The following is a 25,560-nucleotide window of genomic DNA, read 5'->3' as shown; positions in this document are numbered from 1 at the left end:
ATTGAATTAATAAATAAATACTTGAGAGTGAAGGAAACATGCATATCAAATGAAATATAAACATAGAGAATGAGAAATATGAATATTTAGTGTTTACAAATAGTAGAAATGGTATAATATAGAAGCTCTTGAAATGAAAATTGAGTAGAGGTTATATTTTTCTGAATAGAGGACAATTTTTGGTATATGTGACAGAGGAAAAGTGTATGACATCCCTGTCTGTGTTTTCCAAATATTATTGATTTAGTTCAGTCAACAGATTTTTTTTGAGCACCTCCTGTATGTGAAACATTGAAGTTACAAAGGCGGAAAACATGGTTCTGCTGAGGCAAGTGACACATGGTATTATCCACTCAGGTCATAATTTGGATAAAGGAATCTAAATTAGACGAAGGCTATGACTTTCTAATAATGAACAAAATCCGTCAGTGTTTAGAATGGGTGACTAGAAGGCTGCACTGCTGCACCTGGTTTATAGCCCCCCTGGGGCAAAATGACAAAATACAGAAGTCCCTTTTTATCTTCACGAGGTGGGTTCAGATCAGTCGTGAGCTGCAGCTGGCTAGTACCAGCCTCTGAGAGCTTGTGCACATTTCTTCGTAATACTGTGCTCAGGGTCTTCCTCTTGGTAACGTGCAGTCCACCAAGGATTATAGTATGTATACCGTGAAAATTCACAAATGGTATAAATTGGGGCTTTCAAAGCTCTTACTTACTACAGCACTGGTTTCAATATGGTAGGTATGAAGTACAAATTTACTGGTGTGGACAAAACCCTCTCCACATGAAGTATCTATCTGGCTATGAGAAAACAGTCAGGTGATAAGACTGAAACACTATACCAGCGATGTGAATCCTTTAGAGCTTTCAATGATACAAACAGCCTGCTGGGGCATGTGTGCTATAGGTTGGCCACCACTGCCCTATCCTTGTAGGCTCTTATAGACAGAGATCTTTTTATTTCTGTGTCACCCATTATGCCTATAAAATTACTTTCGGGACAGCAGCGGTTCAGTCTATGTTTGTTTCCTTGAAGTCCTGGGATGATGCCAGGTTTATTTCTTGTTTGACATAGAAACAAAAATGTATTTGTGATTACTTGTCTATTAAAGAATAGTGACAATAATATAAAAAAATGGAAAGATATCCCCTGCTCCTGGGTAGGAAGAATCAACATAGTGAAAATGGCCATACTACCAAAACTGCTATATACATTCAATGCAATGAATGCCAATTGAAATTCCAACACTATATTTCACAGAACTAGAAAAAAGAATTCAAAAATTCATTTGGAACCACAAGAGACCTAGAATAGCAAAAGCCATTATAGGCAACAGTCACATGGCACCAGGTGTAACAATTCCCAATTTGAAACTATACTACAAAGCCACTGTGATAAAAACAGCATGGTACTCGCAAAGAAATAGGCCTGAGGATCAATGGAACAGACTGGAAGACACAAAAACAAATGCAGATGTACTCAGCTACCTCATCTTCGACAAAGGAGCTCACCATCCTCAGTGGAAGAAAGATAGCCTCTTTAATAAATGGTGTTGGAAAAACTGGATATCAACCTGCCACAGATTAAAATTAGACCCTTATCTTTCGCCATGCACTAAATTAAAATCCAAATGGGTTAAAGATCTAAATATTAAAACAGAAACATTAAACTTGCTGGAAAGTAAGTTAGGCAGAACTCTGGAAGACATTGGTATAGAAAAAGACTTTATGAACAAATCCTCAGTAGCACGGGAACTAGCAGAAAGAATCAACAACTGGGATCTCATCTTACTAAAAAGCTTCTGTACTTCAAAAGAAACCATTAGCAGAACTAAGAGACAATCTACAATGTGGGAATAAAACAATATTAATACCATAATTTCCTATAGTGATTTAGAAATTTTAAAGGGACTTTCAGATTCACTTGTTTTATTACACCCACAGCTCTGAGAAGTAGATGGGGCACAACCACATGAAGCTAAACAAGAACTTTCAACTTCAGAGCTTTTAAGAGGATACTACAAAGGGTTTGTGATTTCACTGTATCTCCTTGATCTTATGAGACTGCAGGGTGATGATAAAGCAATGCCACCTTAAATGTTTGCTCTTTCTTGCCTACAGACCAATAATGTCACCAGGACTCTGACTAGCCCTTAGCACTTCTGAAATGTAGAAGAATGAAACAGCTAGCTGGTTTGGTCTTTTCTACAGCTCCAATTCTAGACACTGCACTTTGACAGAACATAAGTCATTACCATTACATCTGCCTGCTTGATACCCAGCTGCATGCATTTTGCTGATAATATGTGTAAATCTGGGGGAGCTCTGAAAAAATTTAAAAAATTATACACTCCTAGCTATTCAATAGGTTATCTAGATTTTTATGAATAGCATATATTTCTAAAAAGAGGAAGAGTCAAGATAGGTTTTTTTCTTTTCCTCTCTCATTGTTGTAAATTTCACTTGCCAATATGTTTTTCCACATTGGTAAGAGCCACCTAGCCACCTGACTGCTTAATGTTACAATAAATTTAGCAATCAATATTCAGAAAAAGCATAATCTGTAACACAGGAGTTTCATGTTGATAACTTATATGCTAAATTAGATATTAAAACATCTGCTATTTATCCCATATTATTTTAAACTTTATTGTTACACAATTTTAAAAATTTAAAACTTTAGCCAAGCGTGGTGGTGCACACCTGTAATCCCAGCAATTGGGAGGCTGAGGCAGGAGGATCTCTGTGAGTGTGAGACCAGCCTGGGCTACCTAGTGAGTTCCAGATCAGTCTCAACTACATAGTGAGACCCTGTCTCAAAAAAACCAGAAAAAAAAATTCAAAACTTTACCCATCTGTTCCTTAGTTTCTTTTTAAAAAATCCAAATGATTTGGATTTTTGCTCTTTCTTGCCTACAGACCAATATGATTTGGGCCCAAGGAAGTCCAAAAGCTGAGGTCTATTCCTGAAGTATCCAGGGGTCACATATAAATACCTTCTGGGGTCTCTTTCCACATAGTTCTTACTATCCTAACAGTATTACTATATTCATACAAAATCCACTTTATTTGACATATTACAACACTATTTAAATGATTTGATCTGTGCTGATTTAAAGTTTTAACTGAAGTGTATTTTTACTTTCAGTGTATTCATCCATCCTAGCATCATTTTATATATAATCTTACAGGGATAGATCCCTGTGAGGGGGCGCTAAAATGCTAGGGTAATCACGTAACAAAGGTATACATGCGGCAGGATGGACAAAGGCAAAATCTTAGGAATGCAGTGGGAATCAGGGAAAACATCAAAGATGCAGTGACTTAGGTGATTATTGTGCAAAACTTGGAGTTTGCTGGATGGACAAGTAAGGGAAATATCAGGAATGGATAAATAAGGAGAGACATGTTAGGAATAGAAAAATGTGGATGGAAAGTCCCTAAAATGTGAAGGATGACCTCTTGTTTTGGAATACAATCTTCTAGAGTCTTGGAACTCAGATGTGCTAAAATTATGCCCCTGTGTATTAGGAGGAAACATTCTGCTGAGACTCTTTATTATCCATGTTCTCCAAGAACAGCTATACCTATATTTAGAATTAGTCTTTTTCTTTTTTTGATCCACCAGCTTTTTTTTCCTTGCATCTAAGGCCTGGTTTTCCTGCAAGTGTGTAGAATACAAAAGGCTGGTAGAGAAAAATATGAGTCTTTTGAGCTCCGAGGCTAATGCTCTCAGCCACAAATGGTCACCAATGGGACTTTCCAGAATTTTCTTTTCCTCTTTTCTATAAATGTGTGGTAGTTTGGGTTGGCTAACTATTATATGAGTATCTGCATCATCTACTTATTGATATCTTATGTTTTCAAGAACCAAAGAATTTAAGAAATAAAACTATGGGCCAGGGATTTAGCTCAGTGGTTCGGTGGCCTGCCTTGCAAGAGCAAGGACCTGAGTTCAATCCCCGGTACCAATCAATCAATCAATCTATATGCGTTAGAGTGCTAGGTACTTAGTAAATATTTATAGAATAAATTATGACAGCTGGACAAATTATATAAAAATGTTTTTTAACTATATCTTTTTTCCTGTGCCAGAAAATATCAATATTCCACAATTAATTTCAAGAAAACAATATCATTGCAAAAAATTTAGCTAATTAATGTTTATATTAGCCAGGCATAAATCAGTTAGTGTTAAATCTAGCAAATAATATAGTGTTTATCAATTCAAGTTAGACTTACTATAATGATGCTAAGTATCCAGAATATTACAATTTTTGCTCTTCTACTAATTTACTATGAGGCACATCTTTCTGATTGCTATTAAGATCAGTTAATTTATTATGCAATATTTGGGCATGGCCATTTTGTAATAGACACAAAAGCATAAAGTTACTTTCAGTTTTTAACTTTGGTTTTTAAACTTCTGAGTTCTAAATGAAGATCTCTATCACGGGAATGGAGAGGCATGGGAACTAGTGACATAGACAGTGAAAACCTGGTAAACTTTGAGTACTTGTTGCTAACTTTAATATTGAATTCACTTTCATGACATGATTAGTGAACTTAAAGAATAATGGAACAATCACAATGAAAACAGAAAGCAGAAGATTAATAAAAACTATAGATAAAAATAAAACTTTAAAAATTAAACATTTTCAGATATAAAGTCTTAATTTGCCTTATTTACTGTCTGTCTACTTTAAGTGGAATATGTTTTTGATATTTACAAATATGGAGGTAAAACTTGTGGTCTGTAGAATCAGTAATAGTCTATGTCCTATATGCTATATCATTCATATAATGCCTCTTTTTCTGAAATACATAGAAAACACATTCATTTACCTATAACAAGATATTTGCTGTTGTCAGTGAAAGAAATGCAATTTATGTTATTATATCTGGCTCATTCTCTCATTCATTTCCAAAATCTAGTCATAGTGTAATTCACTCAAGCTGCAAAACATCAAATTTAGAAACTGGGTTTAAAAGTGGTCAAGCTATGAGGTGCTCAAAAAGGGCACAGTTTTCTTTCGTAAAAAGGCACTATATGTGCAAAGGCTGCTGCAGCAGCATCACTTCACGAGAGGATAGGCAGAAAATAACTGCACTCAATTTGCATGCAGGTGGTGAGTCTCTGAAGTGGTATTAAGGGATGAACCAGGGTGGATTAATTTCCAGTCTTTGATATTCATTAACTCTAGATTCAGAAGAAAAAAAAAAAACAAGGAGATGACACTATTACCCTTAGAGTTTTATCCATGAGCAGCAGTTTGACAGTTTCAAGTTCATAAGGGCACACTAACTGATGAAGAAGGGGTACATACTTTTAGTGAAAAAAGTACTTGAGCTTAACTATAGCAACAATGGTATTTGACTTTGGGAAAACTCCAACTTTGAAAATACTTAGCAAAATAGTTACTTATTTTTTGTTCCATCTCTCAATTGGGTAGCCATCCCAAATAAAATTTGGGGCTAAGAGTATTGCTGGTCAAGGTAAAATTATCACTGTATTTGAATAAAATAGTGTTTAGACTTATCACTGGATTTCTGTTTGTAGATGTACAACATTTCAAAATGGATTCTTACAAAACACTTCAGAAAAAAGGGAAAACTTTAGCCTGGCATGATGGCACACACTTGTAATCTGGGCATTCTGAGGGGCAGAGGCAGGAGGATTGTAAAGTTAAGCCCAGTCTGGGAAACTTAGTGTCTAGTGAGGCACTGCCTCAAAAAATGGTGGGGAATGTAGCTCACTGTAAAGATCTTGGGATCATTCACCTGCACCACTGCCAAAAAACAACTGAAACAGAGGAAAGCTTCCTGATCAGAAGGAAGAATAGAAATTATCAAATCTCTTCTGGAATGAGGTAGTAAGAGGAAAAGAGAGTGGTTATAAAAAAGAAGAACATGCTAGGGATGTCTAAGAATTAGTTAGCCACGATCAATAATTTGCTTGATGCTTATTTACCTCTGGAGATTCAAAGACTTCAGGATCACCATGTATGGCTGGTGGGAAGAGAGCTACAAAGTCTCCCTTTCGCAGACAGCAGTCACCAGTCTCTAAATTGAGAGTAAAATCCTCTTCAACAAAACGAATAGTGCTTGAATACGAGGACAGTCGAAGAGCCTCAAAAACGATGCTTTCTGAAAGAAATGAAGAGTAACTCACTGAAATACGACTGCTTCTGAAAAGTACTCTCAATTGGGCATTAAAGCTCATTACTAATAGCCTTAATTGAAAAGGAAACCATTTCTTATCATATCCACTGAGTCCCAGGAGGGAGCCAATGGTGGCTGTGGGTGGCAAGGTGAAGAATGGGTAGCCTGGCCCGATAACTTGGGAGTGTTTCACAGGTAGGAGGCCTCAGTGCTGCGGTGGGGACAGAAAGCCACTGGTAAGGATTTTTATGAGAAAATGCTCTGCAGGAGAGAAATACTGCGTTAAGGTTACACCTATTGGAAAGGAAAACTATACTCCACTTACAGTTCACTGCTGGTGGATTATTTCACAAGCCTTCAGATGGATTTAGCCATTTAATAACCACTTAGGCAGCTAAGAGTAAAGTAATTGTAATAGTGCTTTCTGAGACAGCTTAACACTTGATTTCTTTTATGCTACCTGTAAATAAAATGTTAGTCAGTGTTTGCTGGAAAATTTTCAAAAGAAAAATACATCTATAGGATTCAGGAAAAAAACCAAAACAGATTTTCTGCAGCATCCAGGGAGAATAACAGCTACCACCATATCCTAGAAGATTCCAGAAGCTGAATGTCCTTGCTTTCCCAATGGCCTTCACCTTTTGCTCCTAGCATGACAGATTTTTATGGCTAATTTCCGGCAATTTATCCTGGCAGTTTGAGGAGGAATTCCTTTGGGAATAATATGCATAATTTGCATAAATCATTCTGATAGCATGCATATCAGCGTGTAGCTCTTGTCTAGGTCTGCATCTCTCCCTTCATAATCAAAACTGACTATGTTTCCACCAGCGTGAATGGGTCCTAGAATATAAAGCTTGATTCTTTCTAATCAGCAATGTGAAAAAGAGCTCCAAATGGAGCTTTTTCCTTCTCCCTCTCACATGATAATGAAATGGTTATGTTTATGACTGACAATTTAGAAATCACACACACACAAAGAGCTCAATTTCATAGTAGAGTTTTGCAAAACTCTGACACACCTAGTACCGATTATTAGATTGTTAAAGGCAGTGAGGATTGCATCCTACAATAAGTAAAAACAAATGTTATCTCAGTAAGTTTTAAATCTATGCCCAATTTGCATAGGAATATAAAGTTGCTTTGGGTGCCTTCTTCCAGGAGGTTTTTCCTTAAGCATGAATTTGTCTAAAGAAATGAGGATGCGGTCAGCTCTGTATGGTCAGTGCAATGATTCAATGTGATGTACAGTGAGGCTGTGCATATTCTCCCGGACTGCCTTCGTTATTATAATCAGGCCGAGTCAAATCGGTTTGCTGGTGATGAGGCCAGAAACGAACTTTGGTTTTAGAACATGGACTCTACAGCAGATAGCCACAAGGCACCTGACATGACAGATTTCAGTTGGCAGGACACCAACAACCAACATTTCAATGGTGAGAAGCAAGGGTCGGCTTCCCATGTACTGCTGCCGGGTATGCTGGACCAAGAGCATTGCATCATTTTAGCTTGTGGTATGGAATGGTAGATGACATATGTAGCAGAGCTGTTCACCCAAGTTCAGTAGGGGTGTGAGAAGAAGAAAATACAAAAGCAAAATAATGGTGGGTGGCTGCTGTGACAGGACAGGGATTTAGAAGTCTGAACAACATGGTCACATTTCATTGGCCGATGTGCTCTTGGGGAGCATGGCAGCTTGTGCTCACCACAGTATCACAAATGACAATTGGGCAGCATATCTTATGCAGAAGTTAATCACAATAATGGAGCTCAAAGTGTGGCTCAGCAGTCAGATCATAAGTGACAAATCTGTTTTACCTTCCAGTACCAGTTATGTGTGCAAGACGAGATTGGCTCTAGCTCAGAGCGATCATGCCGCTAATCATTAGATGACAAAAATAATGAGTTTCGTTATTATCAACAATGGAGAGTCAAGCTACCATAGTGTCCTGCAGTACAATATACAGACACAAAAGCCGGCAGCTTTTCAACCACCCTCGGTATGAATTCGAGCAGAGCTATACATTGAGAAGAATGACAACTGTACAATTAAAAAAAAAAAAAAAACATTGCAGCCTCTACTTGTAGTTGTCATAGTTGAGCAGACACCAGTCAGTGCCACTGACAGACCAGCTGGGCCCTGGGAGGACGTCCATGCTACACCAGGAGGTACAGTAAATTATCCTGCACGGTAGAGCAACATCTGTTTCTGTGCTAGTGCCGAACAAACAAGGCAATTTAAAACATACCAAGGGATAACCAAGCAACAAATGAACATGACCCTCATTTTTTCCCCCTTCTCACACACGAAGTGCTAAACTTCATTGTGCAAGCATTCCATGAAAGGGAAGCCAGGTTTTTATTTGATAAGGTGTTGTCAGAGAGATTTTACATATTTCCAAAATGGAAAGAAAAAGCTTATAGTATTGTTATTCTTAGAATCGTCCCCTTTCTCTCTTCATTTCTTTTATACCAAAGCTAGCACTCAGTTCTCAATTCGCTCTAGAATTAAAAAAAAAAAAAAAACCCTTTCCATACACTTATAAATATTCAGTCTTTAAACCTAATTTGCTATACTTAGTTCACATGCCTTCAAGCATTTGTCTTCCAATTTCCACTGAATAAATGCGTACTAATGAGAACTAGAGCAAGCTGCTGAGGCAAAGCTGGGTGACTTGGGTCTGGCCTGCCACCAGCTTGTGATAGGCGGGCAAATTGAGTTAAAATGAAAAGTCTTGTCAGCTGAAATTCAACATGGTAGCCAAACAGCAAGCTGTCAATCATCCAGCCAAAACAAGGGACTGCAGGTAATAAAAGGTCATTGTGAATCATTAGTACATTGGCTTTCATATGGAAGTTAATTTTAATTAAACATGATCTCTATCTGTAATGTTTTATATAAATTATTGTGCATAATGAATTGTTAATTTATACCAACATTTAGCAGGTAGTAGGACACTTTAATGATCAGAATGCACTGTAGAAAAATAGTTATCAAGAATGCAAATATTTTGGGGATAAAATTTACACCAGGTACTCCAAGGTGTCAACAATCACAACTGTGACTGACATAAGACTGCCTGTGTTCTATTACAAGCTGAGTTTTAATGACTAGTATTCATAAGGTAACTGAATTGCAAAATCCTGCATTGAACTCACAATTCTGAACTGTATTACCTTTTTCATCTACCTATGGTAGGTGTGTTTCTCTTTTTAGAATACAAAACTATTTTTATTAAGCAAAGAGCTGGAGAATATCTATATAGATGCTTTACAATGTAACTGGAGGGAAATAGCAAATGAAAGGAAATGCTGGTAGAAAAAGGCACACACGTTTCTCTGTAGACCTCTGATCTTGATTCTGGCTGCAATAATTGACAGATGATTCTCATTTGCAGATTTAAAGTGCTAAAGCAGAACATGGCAATCAATAATGCATATTATAAGCAAACACAAGCACATCCGGGTTTCTTCCTCACACTTAAGCCATGTCTGTGTATGTGGAATGAATGTACCGTGACATGGCCAGGCTGTTAATTTGGGTCATCTTAATGATTGGTACAGGCTGGCATGACTTCTGATTAGCTATGGTGATCAGGGATGGCCGGAGTGAAATGAACAGCAGGCCCTGCCACAGTCACTTGGACTGAAGAGAAAAGGGAAAGAGAAAAAGGAGGATGGAGTTGAAGATGGTGTGATCTGAAAGGTGTGATGGAATGAAGTGAGGGTCAGTATGCATATGTGCATGTCTTTACATAACTACCTTCTAAACAGATGGAAAAGTACATAAGAAATTGTGATACTCACATAATTTGAAACAAAATCACAATTTTTTGGCTTGATAATTGTATATTTGAATAAAGTTAAAATAAATCTGGATTAGTACAAATGTCTACCTTCACACTGCATTGCAGACCCAGGATTTAGCTTACTATCAATGTATATAAATATAAATTCAATAGTCACATGGCCAACAAACATTTGTTAAGGTTCTGTTCTGCTCAGAATAATGGGCCACTTCTGTTGCTGACAAAAGGGAACACAAAAGATGGATGCGACCTTCACACATACAATCTAGGTAGTTCATAGTCAGAAGGTACATATAAACAAGAATATTCCCAAGAGCCTACAGCAGCTATTGTACAATTTCTTTCTTAATTGATAAATAAAAATTGTATATATTTATGGAATACACACTTCTAAAATATATAGTATATATGTACATATTATAGAATGTCTCAATTAGTCTAATTAACATATGCATTACCTAACATATTTATCAGTTATTTAAGATGAAAACTCCTTAAATTCCTTCTCTAAACAATTTGACATTGTATAATTTCATATATGATAAATCCAACGATGGCATTCTGAAAGCCCATTTTAGTAGAATATTATTTTTCAGATGGTGGTAGAATATCCTTCCCTTTAATTTTCACACTTTATAAAACAGACAGGCAAAAAAAAAAGTCTAGTATTTTTTCCATATAACAGACCTTTAAAAATATGTAAAGACAACTATCATGCCATTTTCTAGTCATGTATCAGAGATGATATGCTATTTAGTCTTTTGACATGCTGGATGAATTCAATTAGTCAACATGCCTCTTAAAATGTGGTGGAATTCATTTCAGTTAGAAAAGTGCAGAGGAACTCTCATTTTCTGTATCCTAGACCCCATACATCTGTTGATGCTTCCTAGGAGCAGGTGAAGAAAATATTTTTGAAAACTACCTCCACTGATTTGTTTTCATGTGATATCCCAGAGGCTGTCAGCAGTCCTGGGTACACCCACTAGGATCACGTGGGATTGTCAGAAAAATAAATGCTTCATGTGAGCCCAATAGAGTCAGAACTACTACCTTAACTAAAAACCTTTAAATTAGTGGTTTTGAACCTTGACCATAAATTGGAATTACCCAGGGAGCTTATGAAACCATCAGACTTCATTTTAAAATAATGAAAGTGGTGTCTCTGGGGGAAGGAACAGCAGGGATAGCTTTTTTTTTTTTTTTTTTTTTTTAAGGTCCCAGAGTATTCCAATGAGCAATCAAAGCTGAGAGCCACTGCTTAAACTAGTTTCTACTATGCTATCAGACTCCTTAACTTTTGCAATTGATTTTTACAATAATTTGCTACATTTTTTTGCATTAAAGTTCCCTTTTAATCCTTTCAGCTTCTGTTCCCATCACTCATTATCCTATCAAACTTTCTTAGATTTGTTTTCAAATGACAATTGATGAAAATCCAACTGTATTTTTCACTTTTTTACTGATGTTCCCTTATACTACATATAGCAATCTCAAATGCCTACAAGGCTGAGTTTCTGATTTGTACTTTGATGGAAAATGCCTCCCCGGCCTCCTGTTAAGAGTTTCTTAACATGAAATAGAGTTTATGCCTCCTCTATCTTAAAAAGAACTTTGCTAAACTTCAGAATTGTCCAAATTATGTAAACTTTTAACTTCAAGTATACAATTGTTTCATAACATTGAACCTTTTCAAAATAATGCCCAGAATTATGACGAACATACCACATAGATATAAGATAAAGGAAATTGTGTAAGGGGTATATGAGAATTTTCTCTATTACCTTTGTCACTGTCCCATGAATCTAAAATGATTCTAAAATTACGTATTTATTTACATTTGAAAACATATCCTCAAGACTCTTATGTGAACTCTACCCTATTCAACTCTATCCCATTCAAACCCTGCTCCAATTGAGAATCAGTGATACATATCTTGCAAAAAGTAGCGTCCAAGTTCTCTGATGCATTTCTAGAGCAATTCTTCCTGAGATAACAGTGGTTATGTCAAGCACTGATCAGGCAGACCTGGCATCAATATCTGGGTCTACTATGAACCATCTTATCTTTAAATTTGAGGTGATTAGTTAATCTTGCTGCAGCTTGTTACTGGATCATCAAAGGAAAATAATGATACTAAGAATAAAATAAGGTAAGATACATAAAGTCCTTAATATAATGTTTGACACATAGCAAAATAATAATTAATGTTATCAAGCTGGGAGATGTAACTAAATGGTACAGAGTGAGTCCCTAGGTCCAATCTTTAGCACTACAATAAAACAAAACAATATTAGCATCCATAATGTCTTATCTTGAAGTTAAAACTTCAGGTTAACTATATTCTGATCGGACCCGCACTTTCTGATCTTGTCTACACGCATATCATTGCTGACTTTGAAGAATCAAGATATAAAGGGTTTTTTTCCCTTCTCAGATGGGACAAGGTAAAAGGATTCGAATCAAACAGGTCTGAGAAGAAAGCTGTGGTTATGATAAAAAAACACAAGAGAAAATAGTGCTTCTCTAGTTTGTCACGTCCAGGGCCTTTGGTGAGTTATTTAGCACCTGAGAATTTTGTCATCTGTAAAATAATGACAAAATAATAGCAGCCACAGTTGCTCAGAGTGTCCTGGGGAAGATCTTGTGAAATAATATAAGTATATAAAATCTCTTTGAAATATTGACATCATTAACATATTTAACATGGGCTATATCTAAAGATTACTGCTGTTTGTTATCAACGGACCTTTATATTTTCCAGCTGATCACAAGCAATAGGATAAAATATTTAATAGAATTTTGGTGATCACTGAAATCTTATAATTCTAGATTTGTTGTAATTTATGATCTTTTCCTTTAAAAAAAGTATCACAGATTGTGTCCAGCTCTAGTTTCATGGGGCTTTCTAGTATTCCAGTAAACCTCAATTAGACTATATATTTGTAGCTTTTCTCTGTTTCAGGATGTATAATTGAACAAATTTGGCATCTACACATGTTCAGAAGTTATAATCTTCTTTGGCTTATGTTCTTATTAGAGTTATGTTTGTTTTTTTTTTCCTGGGTGATGCAGAGAAATAGTATCCCTGTGGGACATGGTAGACATAAATATGATGCAAGCTTAGACCACAAATAATTGAAAAGGAAGAGAACAATATAAACTTTTTAGGGATATCCAAAAAGTTAAATATCATTTTGATAACAATAGGTAGTATTTATTGAGTCTACATTCTGTGCCATTATACAGTTGTTTATGCATATTACTCAGGTAAGCTGTAATAAGTAGTATTCACTAAAATTATTTGCTATCAATTTGTAAAATTTTAATTTTGAGAGCTTCACTATCCTTTCATTAACTCTTCTTCTCTGGATCACCTTTTTTCCTTTTTGTGGTCCTATACTGTATTTGAAACCTGAAGATCTAAATTCTATCTGCAGTTCAGCTTTTTCTTTCTGAAAAAAAAAACTGAAAAATTCTCATTTTTCTCACTGCGTTTCTTAAACTTGCTTTCCATCAGCAGTTTTCCTATTGAGATTTTTGACAAGTGACAGTGATCTGAGCCACACTGTATTTAAATTATTTTCAATTTTACTTAAAATTAGCTGTAGAACTTTTTACTAAATATTAAGATACAAGATTATAGTGAGGCAACATGATAAGCATAATCTTTAAAAAGATACATAAATATAAAAGTAAAATGTATATTTTTGTCTAAAAGAAAACAGAATAATTTAAAAGAGAATCTCAAAGAGCATTGGGAAAAAGCACAGACTAGCCTCTCACAACAGATGATTTAAAAAAATTACTTAAACAGGCTATGGCATTCTAACTTCCCCTTCTCAACAATGCTTTATAAAGTATGTTGACATGCAACATCTCTGATACAAGTACAATCTCCTTTATTGTACTAACGTCAAAATACTCTTTCTTGGTTAAAAATGCAGCATTCATTTCATTATGGAATGTTTTTTCTTAAGATAAAAGTTCAAGATACACTTTAAATAAAAATTATATTTTAAATACATAGAATGTTTCCTTAAGGTGACAAAAAGGGTAAATGCACACACTCATACCATGTGATGACTATAAATATTTAGTCGTTTCATCTTGCCTTTGTGCTTACAGTTTATGCTGTTTGGAGATAGGAAAACACTGCTATTGAGCTACAGCTAATTGCAGAAGTTGCCTGTTATGTAACTGATTAAAAATTTTGTTTTGATTTGATTAAACATCTCACATGAAATAAAAAGAAATACACACTTTTCCACAAGATGGTCAGCCTCATCACTTTATTTATTTGTTTATTTATTTATTATTTTTTGGTACTGGGGATTGAACTCCGGTCCTTGCACTTGCAAGGCAGGCCACCAAACCACTGAGCTAGATCCCGGGCCCCATGCCTCATCATTTTATATCCTCATAAAAAACAACACTGGCCTCTGCTGGTGACTGAGGTCATGATGAGTCTTGTTGGCTGCTGAAGGCACTGCCTCCGCAGGTGGATCTCAACTCACTTGGGACTTTTGTTGTTGTTACTCATTGGTTGATGACAGGACGCTATAAATTTAAGAATGCCCCAAGAATGAAAACCCCTAGGTTCAGCTTATGCATTTCAATGAACTCAAATTCTTGGCCTATAATTTGCCATTTCTTCAGGTCAAGTAAATTCAAACATTCTTTAATATCACACTTTAAAAGCAATTTTTTCTTTCAATGACAAGGAGTTGCTAGTAAAGAGTCAATTAATTTCAAATAAATTCAAGTAATAATTATGTACAAAATAAAACACATATTCCTTGAAGTTTATTTGCATTGTTTCTCAGTATGCATCATTTTATTCATAAAGTACAACAGAAATTCTGTGCCTCTGTGGAGAATGCCATTTATATCTTCATAGAAACTACTAAAATATATATCAAAGTAAAGCAACTACCTAAAATTTGTGACAAATTTTGTGTATTTGCTCCCTGAAAATCTTGCAAAGAAAAATAAAATAATGTTTGTATTTAACACTGTTAAGATTATTTTTTTCAAGCAAATACAATATTCCTTTGCTAATACATATGACACCAAACCACATGGTGACATATTTTTCCTAGCCTTGGCCAGTATGGGTAACACTTTCTGCTACTGCCTCTTTTTTGGTTTTAGCCTCATCAGTGGGAAAAACCTCTACAACAATGGGTTCCTTCTCAATTCCAAAGAGTGGTCAACCATAACCAAGACCAGGAAAGCCTGGGCTCTCAAATGCTGCCATCAAAGCACCTAGAATGTATTGAAAAGACAAGAAAATGAGGCCATCACAGGGTAAAATATTAGCCTAGATTGTCAAGGAGGGAGCTAAAAGATATATAAGCATTTTTTTTCTGCATTTGTCCAAAGGAACTAGGAATACTGTATCCTAAAAAGTACTACAGGATGAAATGTAAATATGGAGGGAAGAGAGACAAACTCATTGATGTAGGGTACATAATGAAAAGTCTTCTAAAAACCAGTAAAGGTGAATGCAATCTGCCGTGATCAGGAGCTCATGTTACAGACATACAGGCCAGTGTAGAAATTTTTAAAAAGCTTGGTCCTTTTAACCTAAAAATATTTGAAACAGTGAATTTAATATCTCATGAGGTAAGGCATACTTTATAAAATACCAATATTCTACATGGAGCAGTTTGCCATTGGTCTTTTTTCTCCCTTTCTACTTTCCTTCTTCCTTTAATTCTTAAGTGCATTCAACTCATGAATTTCCAATGGAAAGAATTTTTACTACATTTTTGAGAACCATATACTCTAAGTTATATAAAACATACTAATCTCTGCCTAAAAATACAGACAGCATTTAAAGGAAGAATGAATACATTCTGCCTTTCAGAACACAAGTTGCCTCTCTGAAATACTTTGCTTTTGCCTCAAATCCTTTGCTTGTCAAGACAGTGCAGCAATGTTTGGAAAGCATTAGCACACCAACAGATGCTCAGAATCAAATGACTTAATAGGCATAAACTATTTTTTTTAAATAATTGCAAAGCTTTGGTTTAGCCTTTTGCATACCTTGCATAGTTAATTACCTAGGCCTTAATGTTTACATGCAATGAGAGTATCTACAGCTATAAACTACATAATTTATAATTGATGTAAATGGGTGTTATTATGTCAATTAGGCAGCTGTGTCCTCCACCTCTTGGTAAACAGCTATGAGTGATAAACTGAGTTTGCAGAGATGTACCTTCTTTTCTTCACAACAGATAAAAATAAATTACCTAGGCAGACCAGGCTGTCCAATTGTTCTCTGGTGAGGTGGATGAAAATTCCAGACCCTTTCTTTTGACCTGTTGACTGCAGCAAATGGTCAATTTCGTCATGCAGTGCGTCCGCAGCTTCTGGGTGCCGGAGAACATAATACATTGCCCAGAACATAACTGGAATAGTATTTGCGATAGAGGCCCAGAGAAGGGCAAAATGATGTGCTGGGAGAAAATAAGTGAAAAGGAAGATTAATAGCGTTTATTACACTGATTAGATTTGCAGTGTGCTAATTAAAAGATGTTAGGACACAGACCCAGCCAAGGATCAGTGCATGCTAATGAGAACCAATAGGCTTCTGAAGTCTAATTTTCTGCTTAATGAGAATAGTTTAAAATGTAATGTGTATGGGGGGGCAGGAAAGTGGGGGATGAGATAAGAGGAGTAATGCTGCTTAGTTATACTCTTTCTCATTATCATCATTAAGTATCTTGTTTTACCACCTCAGCAAAAAAAAAAAAAAATCAATTATCAGAGAGGTTTTTTTTTAGAGTAAAACATTTTATCATTAGCCAATTAGAAAGAGCATAAAAAATTTCAAGGTCGCCATTTTGTCTTTTTATTTCAAAGGTCTACTGTAAATTATTTTATTTTAGGCAAGTAATAATTCAGCAGTTTCTTACCTCCTATGTTAAGGTCCTTGAGCCCATAGTATTTCTCCAGAATTTCTTGCCTCCTTTGAACAACTTTTGATGTTCCTGGTATCTTAGCTAATTTTTCTGGTGTCATGCATTTTATAAGTTTCTCCCGCATAGATTTGACGTCTCGTAGAAGTTCAATGGGTATGTCAGACACTAAGTACGGGAATTTGTCATCAAATTTTAAAATATTATCTCTTAGCTCACTGATAAATGCTTTTCTTTCACCAGTAGGAACGTTTCCATATATTGTTGTAAATGTGGTTTCAAATACTACTGAGCAGCAAAACGTTAACATTTGTTCTGTGTTCCATTTTGTGGATTTTAATAGCACCTCAAATGTTTGTTTTATATTTTGTAACATGTCTTCCAGGATTATGTCCAATGATTTGCCTTGCAAAAATTGATAGGAGCTGTGAAGTTCATGGTTTAGGTCCTCAGAGTTTTCCAGAATCTTGATGGAGAATACTTTCACTGAAAATTTTTCAGTAATTTTTTTAAAAGTTAATTTTTTGTGATATTTAGTCAATAACTGATACTGGAAAGGGTCCAGAATAAATGTTATGTACTTGCCTAAAAAAACAGAAAGAATATGAGTTTATTTGGTAGCAGAGCAAACAAACATATATATATATATATATATGTTAAATTTGCACTTTTTTGAGACAAAGTTTTCCTGTAAGGTCTAGGCAGACCTTGAACTCTCATCCTCCTGCCTCAGCCTCCCAAGTATGTACCATCAAACTTCACTGAAAATATTTTAATTAAATTTAGACTTCATTAACTAAGACACAAAGTTTAATAAAAATCCATTTCATTCAAAGGTATATTGCATGTTTCATTTGAAAATAGAAGATGGTGTAAAAAGCTCTAGAAGCTTGAAGTTAAATATCCTGAAGTTCTAAATGACCTTCTTAATATGATAATTTATACTCCCAATGTCGATTTTTACCAAATGATTTAAATACTTTAATATTCCTTAAATATTCTCATAATGTCTTTATTTAAACATTTCTCATTTTCTCCCAGAAAACAATAAAACACATTGGTAAGATGCCATGCCATTGCTCCTCATTTATATTTAATAACAAGCTTTTATGTATTTGATATCATCTTAGCACTGGTCAAATATAGTAACTTTAACTCAAATAAATGACAATGCCCTTACAAATAAGTAAACATCCAGTTCACAAATAAGCATCTAATTCAAAACTACAAAAATAAAATCACCAGTGCCAGTATTTCATTTTTATGGATGAGAAAATAGTGGTTCAAGGAGATTTAGGAAGATGTTCAAGGTCACACACTGAATTGTAACTTACATGGGATTTTAATCTAGAACCCATTAGTTCATCCATCCATTTAATGAACAATAACTGAAATTCATACATTTGGTTGATTTTTTTTCTTTAGATATGAAGATGAAAAAAAATCATTGGATCATGACAGAGCCACAGCATAGGTGAAAGAAAATAGAAGGCAGGCAGGCAGAAGTGGAACTGGCTTTAGCCTGCCTGGAGTTGTCAGAAAGGATTCCTAGAGGTGATGAGTTTTGTCTTTTCTATCTACTGTTGTTGCCAAAACATGGATACTTGTTGAAAGTACAAATTTCGTGAAAATTCTGATTCATAATGCCTGAAGGTGAAGCTTTCCAGTCTATTATTGACAAGATCCTCAAGTGAGTCTTTTCAGGAGGCACCCTTGAGGACCACAATTATACTGTGCATCTCTCAGACAAGATCAGGTGCATTCAGGGTGGTATGGCCATAGACGATATGTCTGTCTCTCAGAACCGACAAGGACCTTAGAGAGTTCTAAGCTCAACACAGGCTTTTACCAGTTAAGAAAGCTTAGAAAAGTGGATAGAGAAAAACCAAGACCAAATCTGGACAAGAAGTTTCTCCTCACACACTATGATTTTCTTCACACATTGCTGATTTCTTCTCACTAGAGTGCTGTTTTAATTCATTGTAACTAGAAATGTTATGCATACCGACAAGGACCTTAGAGAGTTCTAAGCTCAACACAGGCTTTTACCAGTTAAGAAAGCTTAGAAAAGTGGATAGAGAAAAACCAAGACCAAATCTGGACAAGAAGTTTCTCCTCACACACTATGATTTTCTTCACACATTGCTGATTTCTTCTCACTAGAGTGCTGTTTTAATTCATTGTAACTAGAAATGTTATGCATATAGTACCCAATACTGGCATTTAATAAATCTTTCCTTTTCAAAGGAACATGGAAAGTTTAAATGATCCTAAAAACTGTCTCTTTTTTGTTAGAGAATATTTTATTTGTTATATATGGTAACTCAAATGGCATCACAAAAATTCAATTTACTATGATTTATTTAGGATAAAGTTTTGAATAACTTTCAACCTACTCCTAGAAATAGGATAAATTTTTTTTTTACTTTAGATCTTTAAATATTGTTAAAGTTTTTAATGTGCATATATCATGGTTTATTTTTCAAAAGGAATCATATGACTTGAATTTTATTCACTCCCTTTTCCCTCGATTCATTTAATTATGTGAACCAATCTAGGAATGATGATATGGCTGAAAGGGCTACTCATTCAGAACCAAAAGATGTCTTCTACAAAGTAAACTGCATATCTATCTATCCATCCATCCTGGGGAAAACAAAATGGACTCAAATGGATTTGGACATACTCTACCATATATATACCTGCTTTACCATCACAGGTTAATTAAATCAAATTGGCAGCATCTGGTTGACAAATCATTTAGGAAAAGAGGTCAATTCTCTTATTATTTTTCAGAAGATATAATTTTAGGTAGAACTGTGTATTTTCACAGGTGATGAGTCATACTTTTCTCTTTTCATTAAATGAAAGGATTTTGCTAAATATTTCTAGAGTTATTTTAAATGGTTCCCTAAACCCCGGAGCATTAAAAAAAAACATTTAACTGTAAAACATACAATCTTTCCAGAATATTTTGAAACTTTTCCTACCAGTTTCTATTTAATTAAATCTAAGTGGGAAGACACAATTCTATGCAAACTGGACAGCACCTGCTACTTGTTCTTGTGCTCTTGAAATAGAGGATGGACGTATGTTAGCTTTTGTTTTCTCTATAATTCAAAAGACATATATATTCTTTGCCTCTACTCTCTCCCCTTTCCCTCCCTTTAGCATATAGGAAATGTGAAGTTCATTTCAAAGAAAAGAAATTGAATGTTTCAGGTTTACCAACGAGTTATTAATATATTTCTTAGAAGTAGTTGTTTTCCTGCATTTTTTGAAAGATCATAATTAATTTTGAGCTATTTACAAATAAAATTCTCAATTCTTCTCAAACTCTTTTCACTTTAGGATTTGTATTTTTTTTCTTTCTTGTTCTTATTTTAATTTTCTTCAGCAACAAGACTTTGCATTCTACCTTCCATCTTTCTGACTGAGGTGTGGATTGCTTTAGGAGTGCATGTTTTGATTTTCCAGATTTTACTTTTCAAGTGGGTTTGGAAGTACTAATAACCCTGGAGATGTTAGTTGGCTTTCCAACTTTTAATCTTCAGTATAAACAATTTAAGCTAAGTTTTCCAAAATTAATATTAATTTAAACCATCTGTCCACCATCTGCTAATGTGAGATGCAAAATCAGAGTTTCTTTGTGATCTTAATCAGACAGTTAGGAAAACACATATACATTCATAAAAAGAATTTAAATTTTCTAACAAAGGAAATCTGAAAAGTTATGTTAGAGGCCATGTATTCTTGGAGTAAAATTAACTTTTCCTCCTGTGTGACTTTATGTAAATGACTGCCATGAGTGAATAGGCAGGCATGTGGCCTCGTTCACAAAGATCACAAAGTAGAAACAATATACTTTGCCATGTTTTCAGAAGAGAAGAGAATATTGATTAGCTAGTATGCAGTAATGATTTAAAGAATTTCAGAGTTTGCTTTTGTCTAAACTATGAATTTCAAAATGGGGCCCATGTTTGCAAAAATACAATATAAAATCATTTTTGAACAGTAAATTTGAAAAGGGGCAAATATTTTAATGTCTTTCTTTTCTATGATTTTATTCTCTTCCTTTTTAGGAAACTGACCAAGCCCTTTAAAATATTAATTCTAGCACTTCTGTATATTCTGTACATATTCATTTACTAATTCAATAGCCTTTTCCCTATCAGAATTGCTTCTTTAGGAAAGTGAAGCTACATGATTTAAAGTATTTTGATGAATGTATTTTTTAAAAATCTAGCTATTAACCCTAATGCCACACACACACACACACACACACACACACACACACCAAAGAGAGCAAGTTTGACATCTGAATCATTAAAAATTAATTTTGGTGTTTTTATGTCTGATATTTGGTGCTATTTAGGGACCTAACCATGGAAATTCAGGACAACTATCTGCTTGGGATAGAAACACCCAGTCAACAAATATGAGACAAATTTTAATCTTAAAGAATTTTCCATAATTATAAATTTTCAATTTCTGTGTTTAAAAATCTCAACCCGAAAGTATTCGTTGTAAGAATGGAATATGAGCCAACTTTTGATTTTATGAGGTTGGCCACCTTTATGTAGCCCCCTTCTTATTAGGGAGATTTCACTAGCTGTTGACAATGATGTACAGTGGAACTTCGCTGGGGTGACACCTGGGGAAAATGATTCCACTGCACCATGACACAAAACCAATTAGAGAACTGTTTTCTGAGACAGGTCATGAATTTACGTGGTTTCTCTTGAAAAGATGTATCTTTAAATTTTTTTATTAAGATGACATTTGTGTCCCTTGAGACATTTTAGGATGACAATCACTTGTTCTTTCTGCAAGAATATACACTTGCTGAAATCATGTTATGGGACAAGGGTGGAAGACTTTGTTCTTCATTTTCTAAATGAGCTTCTTTGGAATCTGATCATTAGAACCATATATGTTAGCAGGATTTCTTGGCACAAATTTATTCAAACTTCAGTAAAAACTGCAAGGAAAGCAGTAGTACTTATTCAATTGTGGGTGTCTATTATTGAGTTCAAATATGTAACCATGGTTAAATTATTTAGACATCATAAATTCAGAAAGCTTCTTAGAACTTAAGATTAACATATCAAATGTAAGCAAAAATCATTTTTGTAACGTGAATAAAGTTATTCAAGTCTACTACAAATTTCTGCCAAATCATCAGAGGTAATTTTGTATAATGTAACTAAAATGGAAAAGCTGAAAGTTTTCAGTAATTTTTATACCTACTTATTGGGAACATAATGTCAAACATTTTAAATAAAAGTGATTTTTAAAAAGAGAATATAGTTTGCAATATGAGGCCAAAAGCTCACTTAGAAAAGAGGAGCCTACTTTGTCCCTTATATATACTATAGTATTTCATCAGCTCTAAGGTACTAGGAATTTTTTCATGAAATATTGTGAATCAATCAGTGATGATATCTGAATTAAATGTTGATAATGTAGGAGCTAACAGAATAATGAAGACAAGTCATTTAGCAATAAATTCACAAATATATAAATAAATGCTCTGAGGATGGGAATAGTAGGAGCAAGGAGTAATTGGACCCTGAAGAAGAGGCACCAAATGTTTTGGTGGGGAGGAAAAGATTTGAGGAAGAAGTAATATGTGACTGTGGATTCAAAAGATAAGCTCTACCTGTCAGGCGAGAACAGCACTCTGGTAAAAAGAACAGCCAGAGAAACAAAGGCTGTGGTTTGTGGGGAGGAAATTTTAACAATGTGGCATATTAATAGTACATTAAGCACACGGCAAACAGTAGTAAAGAAGGTAGGCAGAGAGTGGATCTTGGGAGACTGGATCTTGGGGAACCTATGGTATTAATTTTACATTACAGTTCCTTTTTTCACAGATGCACAATTTTTTCCATTTTAATTTTTCTGAAATTAGACTATGTGTAGTTCTTAGAAGCAACTGGCAGATGCCAGGCAAAAAAAAAGTAAATCGTGATAAAACTAATACTGCTTGTTGATGGGGCAGCTCTCCCATGTCCATGAGTTCATCCAATTGAATTATTTTTAACTCAAATATTACATTAAAATGGTAACTCTGAATTTAAGTCACAGTATGTTCAAAAAGTTGCCTTTGACCCTAGGCAAAGTCATAGGTAGAAAATATTACTGCCTTTTATCTGACAACACAACATTGAGAGGCTGAGTTAATTTTCTGAACCTTGATTTTGGGCTGCACTGTGACTTGCTCTAACTAGAACAATATGGCAGAAGTGAGGTTTCACAACTCAGAGCTTAGGTCACAAGAAAACATGCAGCTTTTCCTCTTGCTTTCTTGAGATACTAACTTCCAGGTAAGGATAAAAAACCATGTGGACCTGGAAAGCACACCAGCAAGATGAAGCCATCTTGGAGCCTCTATTCCAAAATCAGAAGTCAGATGACTTCAGCTACAAGTGATTGCAGCAGGAATCACAAGAACACAAAAGAAAGATGAGTTATTTATTAAATTCAGGGGAGACTTGTCATGCAGCAATAAATAACTGATATAGTTAGACAACTGGCATCTCAAAAGAGGTTGAGTTAAGAATATTTCAGCTTCTTTTTCCAATCTTATGATATAATCATGCAGTTTGCTTTAGTAAATATTTTTAAGGATGTTTGAATCACAATAAACACTTCAAAATGAAGAAATACATTCCAGACCAGTGTTTGCTAGGGACTCAGAGGTGGGAAAAGAAGAATGAGTATATGGAGCACAGAGATTTTAGGGTAGTGAAATCACTGCATATGATATTGTAATGGTGGAGACATGATATTATGCATTAGTGAAAACCCAAAGAAAAATACAAAAAGTAATTACAATATAAAAATGGACTTTAAACAATGTATCAGTATTGGTTTATCAGTTATAATAAGTGTAACACACTGATGCAATGTTAATAATTAGCAAAACTGTGATGAGGGCAGAGAAGGTATATATGGAAACTCTCTAAGCTATCTGCTAAATTTTCTGTAAACCCAAAACTGCTCTAAAAATAAAGGCTTACTAAAAAATAGATTTTAGTTCCTTTTAAACTCTTTTAAAATCCAAGCCAAATTAAAAAAGATGACAAGTGACTGCAAAAGATGGGCTTTCTAGGTAACATCAGGAGGATTCTACCATTTGTTTTTTAATGTGATGATTACTGCACTCAAGAATATGAAATGGGGCCGGGGATTTAGCACAGTGGTTCGGTGGCCTGCCTTGCAAGCACAAGGACCCGAGTTCAATCAAAAAAAAAAAGAAAGAAAAAAAAAGCATGAAATGCTTTTTAATCACCTCTACAGATAAGACAGTTATAAGGTTTTGCCTACAGAAAAATACAGACATTAATGGATAAATGAGAAATTATAATGTGTAAATTACTCATTGAAGTGTGTCTTACCCCCAAGAAGAACAGTGAATATGTCACCATACTTCTTTTGCAGAGTTCTTATGAAACCTAAGGGATCCTTTTGGAACTTCATGGTCATTCCAAAAAAAGGAAGCCAGCCTTTTATCAATGGAGGTTCACCAGGTCTCCTATAAATTTAAAAAAAAAAAAAGATGAATGAAAAGGAGAAATTCTATTTGTCCACTTTAGAAGTAGGTTGCAAGAATGGCACAGCTTCTTTCAATTCTCTTCTTTAATGATAAGCCACAGGCATATATTGAAGATTTATGAGTTTCTCCTGTATGTATATATGGCTGTGGAGTAAGCAGTTAAATTCACAACTTTTGCAGAGAAACTTTCGAAAAATTTTGTTTCTCAAGTCTTGAATGGCTGCTTGACAGTTCAGTTGCAACATGCTTTATTTCTTTTTTTTTCATGTGCATTTTCTCATCACTATAAGTAGTCAACTGTAGACCAGAAAATCCATGGCTAATGAGATCTCTAGGAAACTATATCAACTGTTTGAATAATTTATTCTATGTAGTTGGTTAATCTGGTATAATGCTAATAAAAATCAAATGGTCAGATGCCTGCTTTTCTTGGTCTTTCACAATTCAGGTAATAAACGCTGCCTGATAAATTTAGTCAATAAGACCCAAATCTTGTTTTGATGATATTTGTGTTTGCCTACTATGAGCTTGGTGAGCTGTGAAGGACTAGGACTAATCTAAGATCTAGTTAAACTGCTTTTTGAAAATCATGTAAACAATATATTTCAATTATTGGTTATTTTATATTAGCTCAAACTAACCCACCTCATTTTAAATCCAAATTTATTCACAGGTATTTATATTTTTCTACAAGTATAGATTATGACTATTTGAAGAAATCTTCAACTATGTTGTTATATATCAAGGCTTTGGGGGGATGATGCATTATGGGTTCTGAAGTTTTTCAAGCCACTTAAGTGACCTTAATACACTAAATGAAAGTGTGCTCTTTTTATTGTTCAAGTTTTCACTGATGTTTAGCAAAGACCTTACAATTGGATGGCATCTTTGGAGTTGTAACGCAATATCTCATTTTGTAGGGAAGCGATCTCAGGGTTAAGAGGTCAACAAATGTGCTAAAGTCATGTAATTGCATGTAGACAAGCTCAGCACCAGGATGCAAATCCTGAAGCACTACAGCTTCACTCTGAAACCCCCTGGGAACATGAGTCAGTCAACCTATGAACTTGATAAAAAGTAAAAAAAAAAAACAAACAAA

The 25,560-nt window shown here is 34.8% G+C and overlaps 1 protein-coding gene across 1 annotated transcript in view; it reads right to left on the bottom strand.

The window, feature by feature from the left end:
* LOC104874295 (cytochrome P450 7B1) overlaps positions 1-25,560 on the bottom strand; it is a 170,094-nt gene that overhangs the window by 3,926 nt on the left and 140,608 nt on the right. Inside the window, exons 2-5 of the mRNA XM_010641313.3 lie at positions 24,304-24,440; positions 16,898-17,485; positions 16,232-16,438; positions 5,972-6,147 (exon numbers count right to left, since the gene is read on the bottom strand). Coding sequence (XP_010639615.1) covers positions 5,972-6,147; positions 16,232-16,438; positions 16,898-17,485; positions 24,304-24,440 — 1,108 coding nt within the window. The remainder of the gene's footprint in view (positions 1-5,971; positions 6,148-16,231; positions 16,439-16,897; positions 17,486-24,303; positions 24,441-25,560) is intronic.

This window comes from Fukomys damarensis, unplaced genomic scaffold (assembly GCF_012274545.1).
Source record: "Fukomys damarensis isolate Sample0158 unplaced genomic scaffold, DMR_v1.0_HiC HiC_scaffold_5, whole genome shotgun sequence".
NCBI lineage: Eukaryota > Metazoa > Chordata > Mammalia > Rodentia > Bathyergidae > Fukomys > Fukomys damarensis.
Note: the sequence above shows the minus strand (reverse complement) of the source record. Positions and strands in the feature narration are given on the sequence as shown.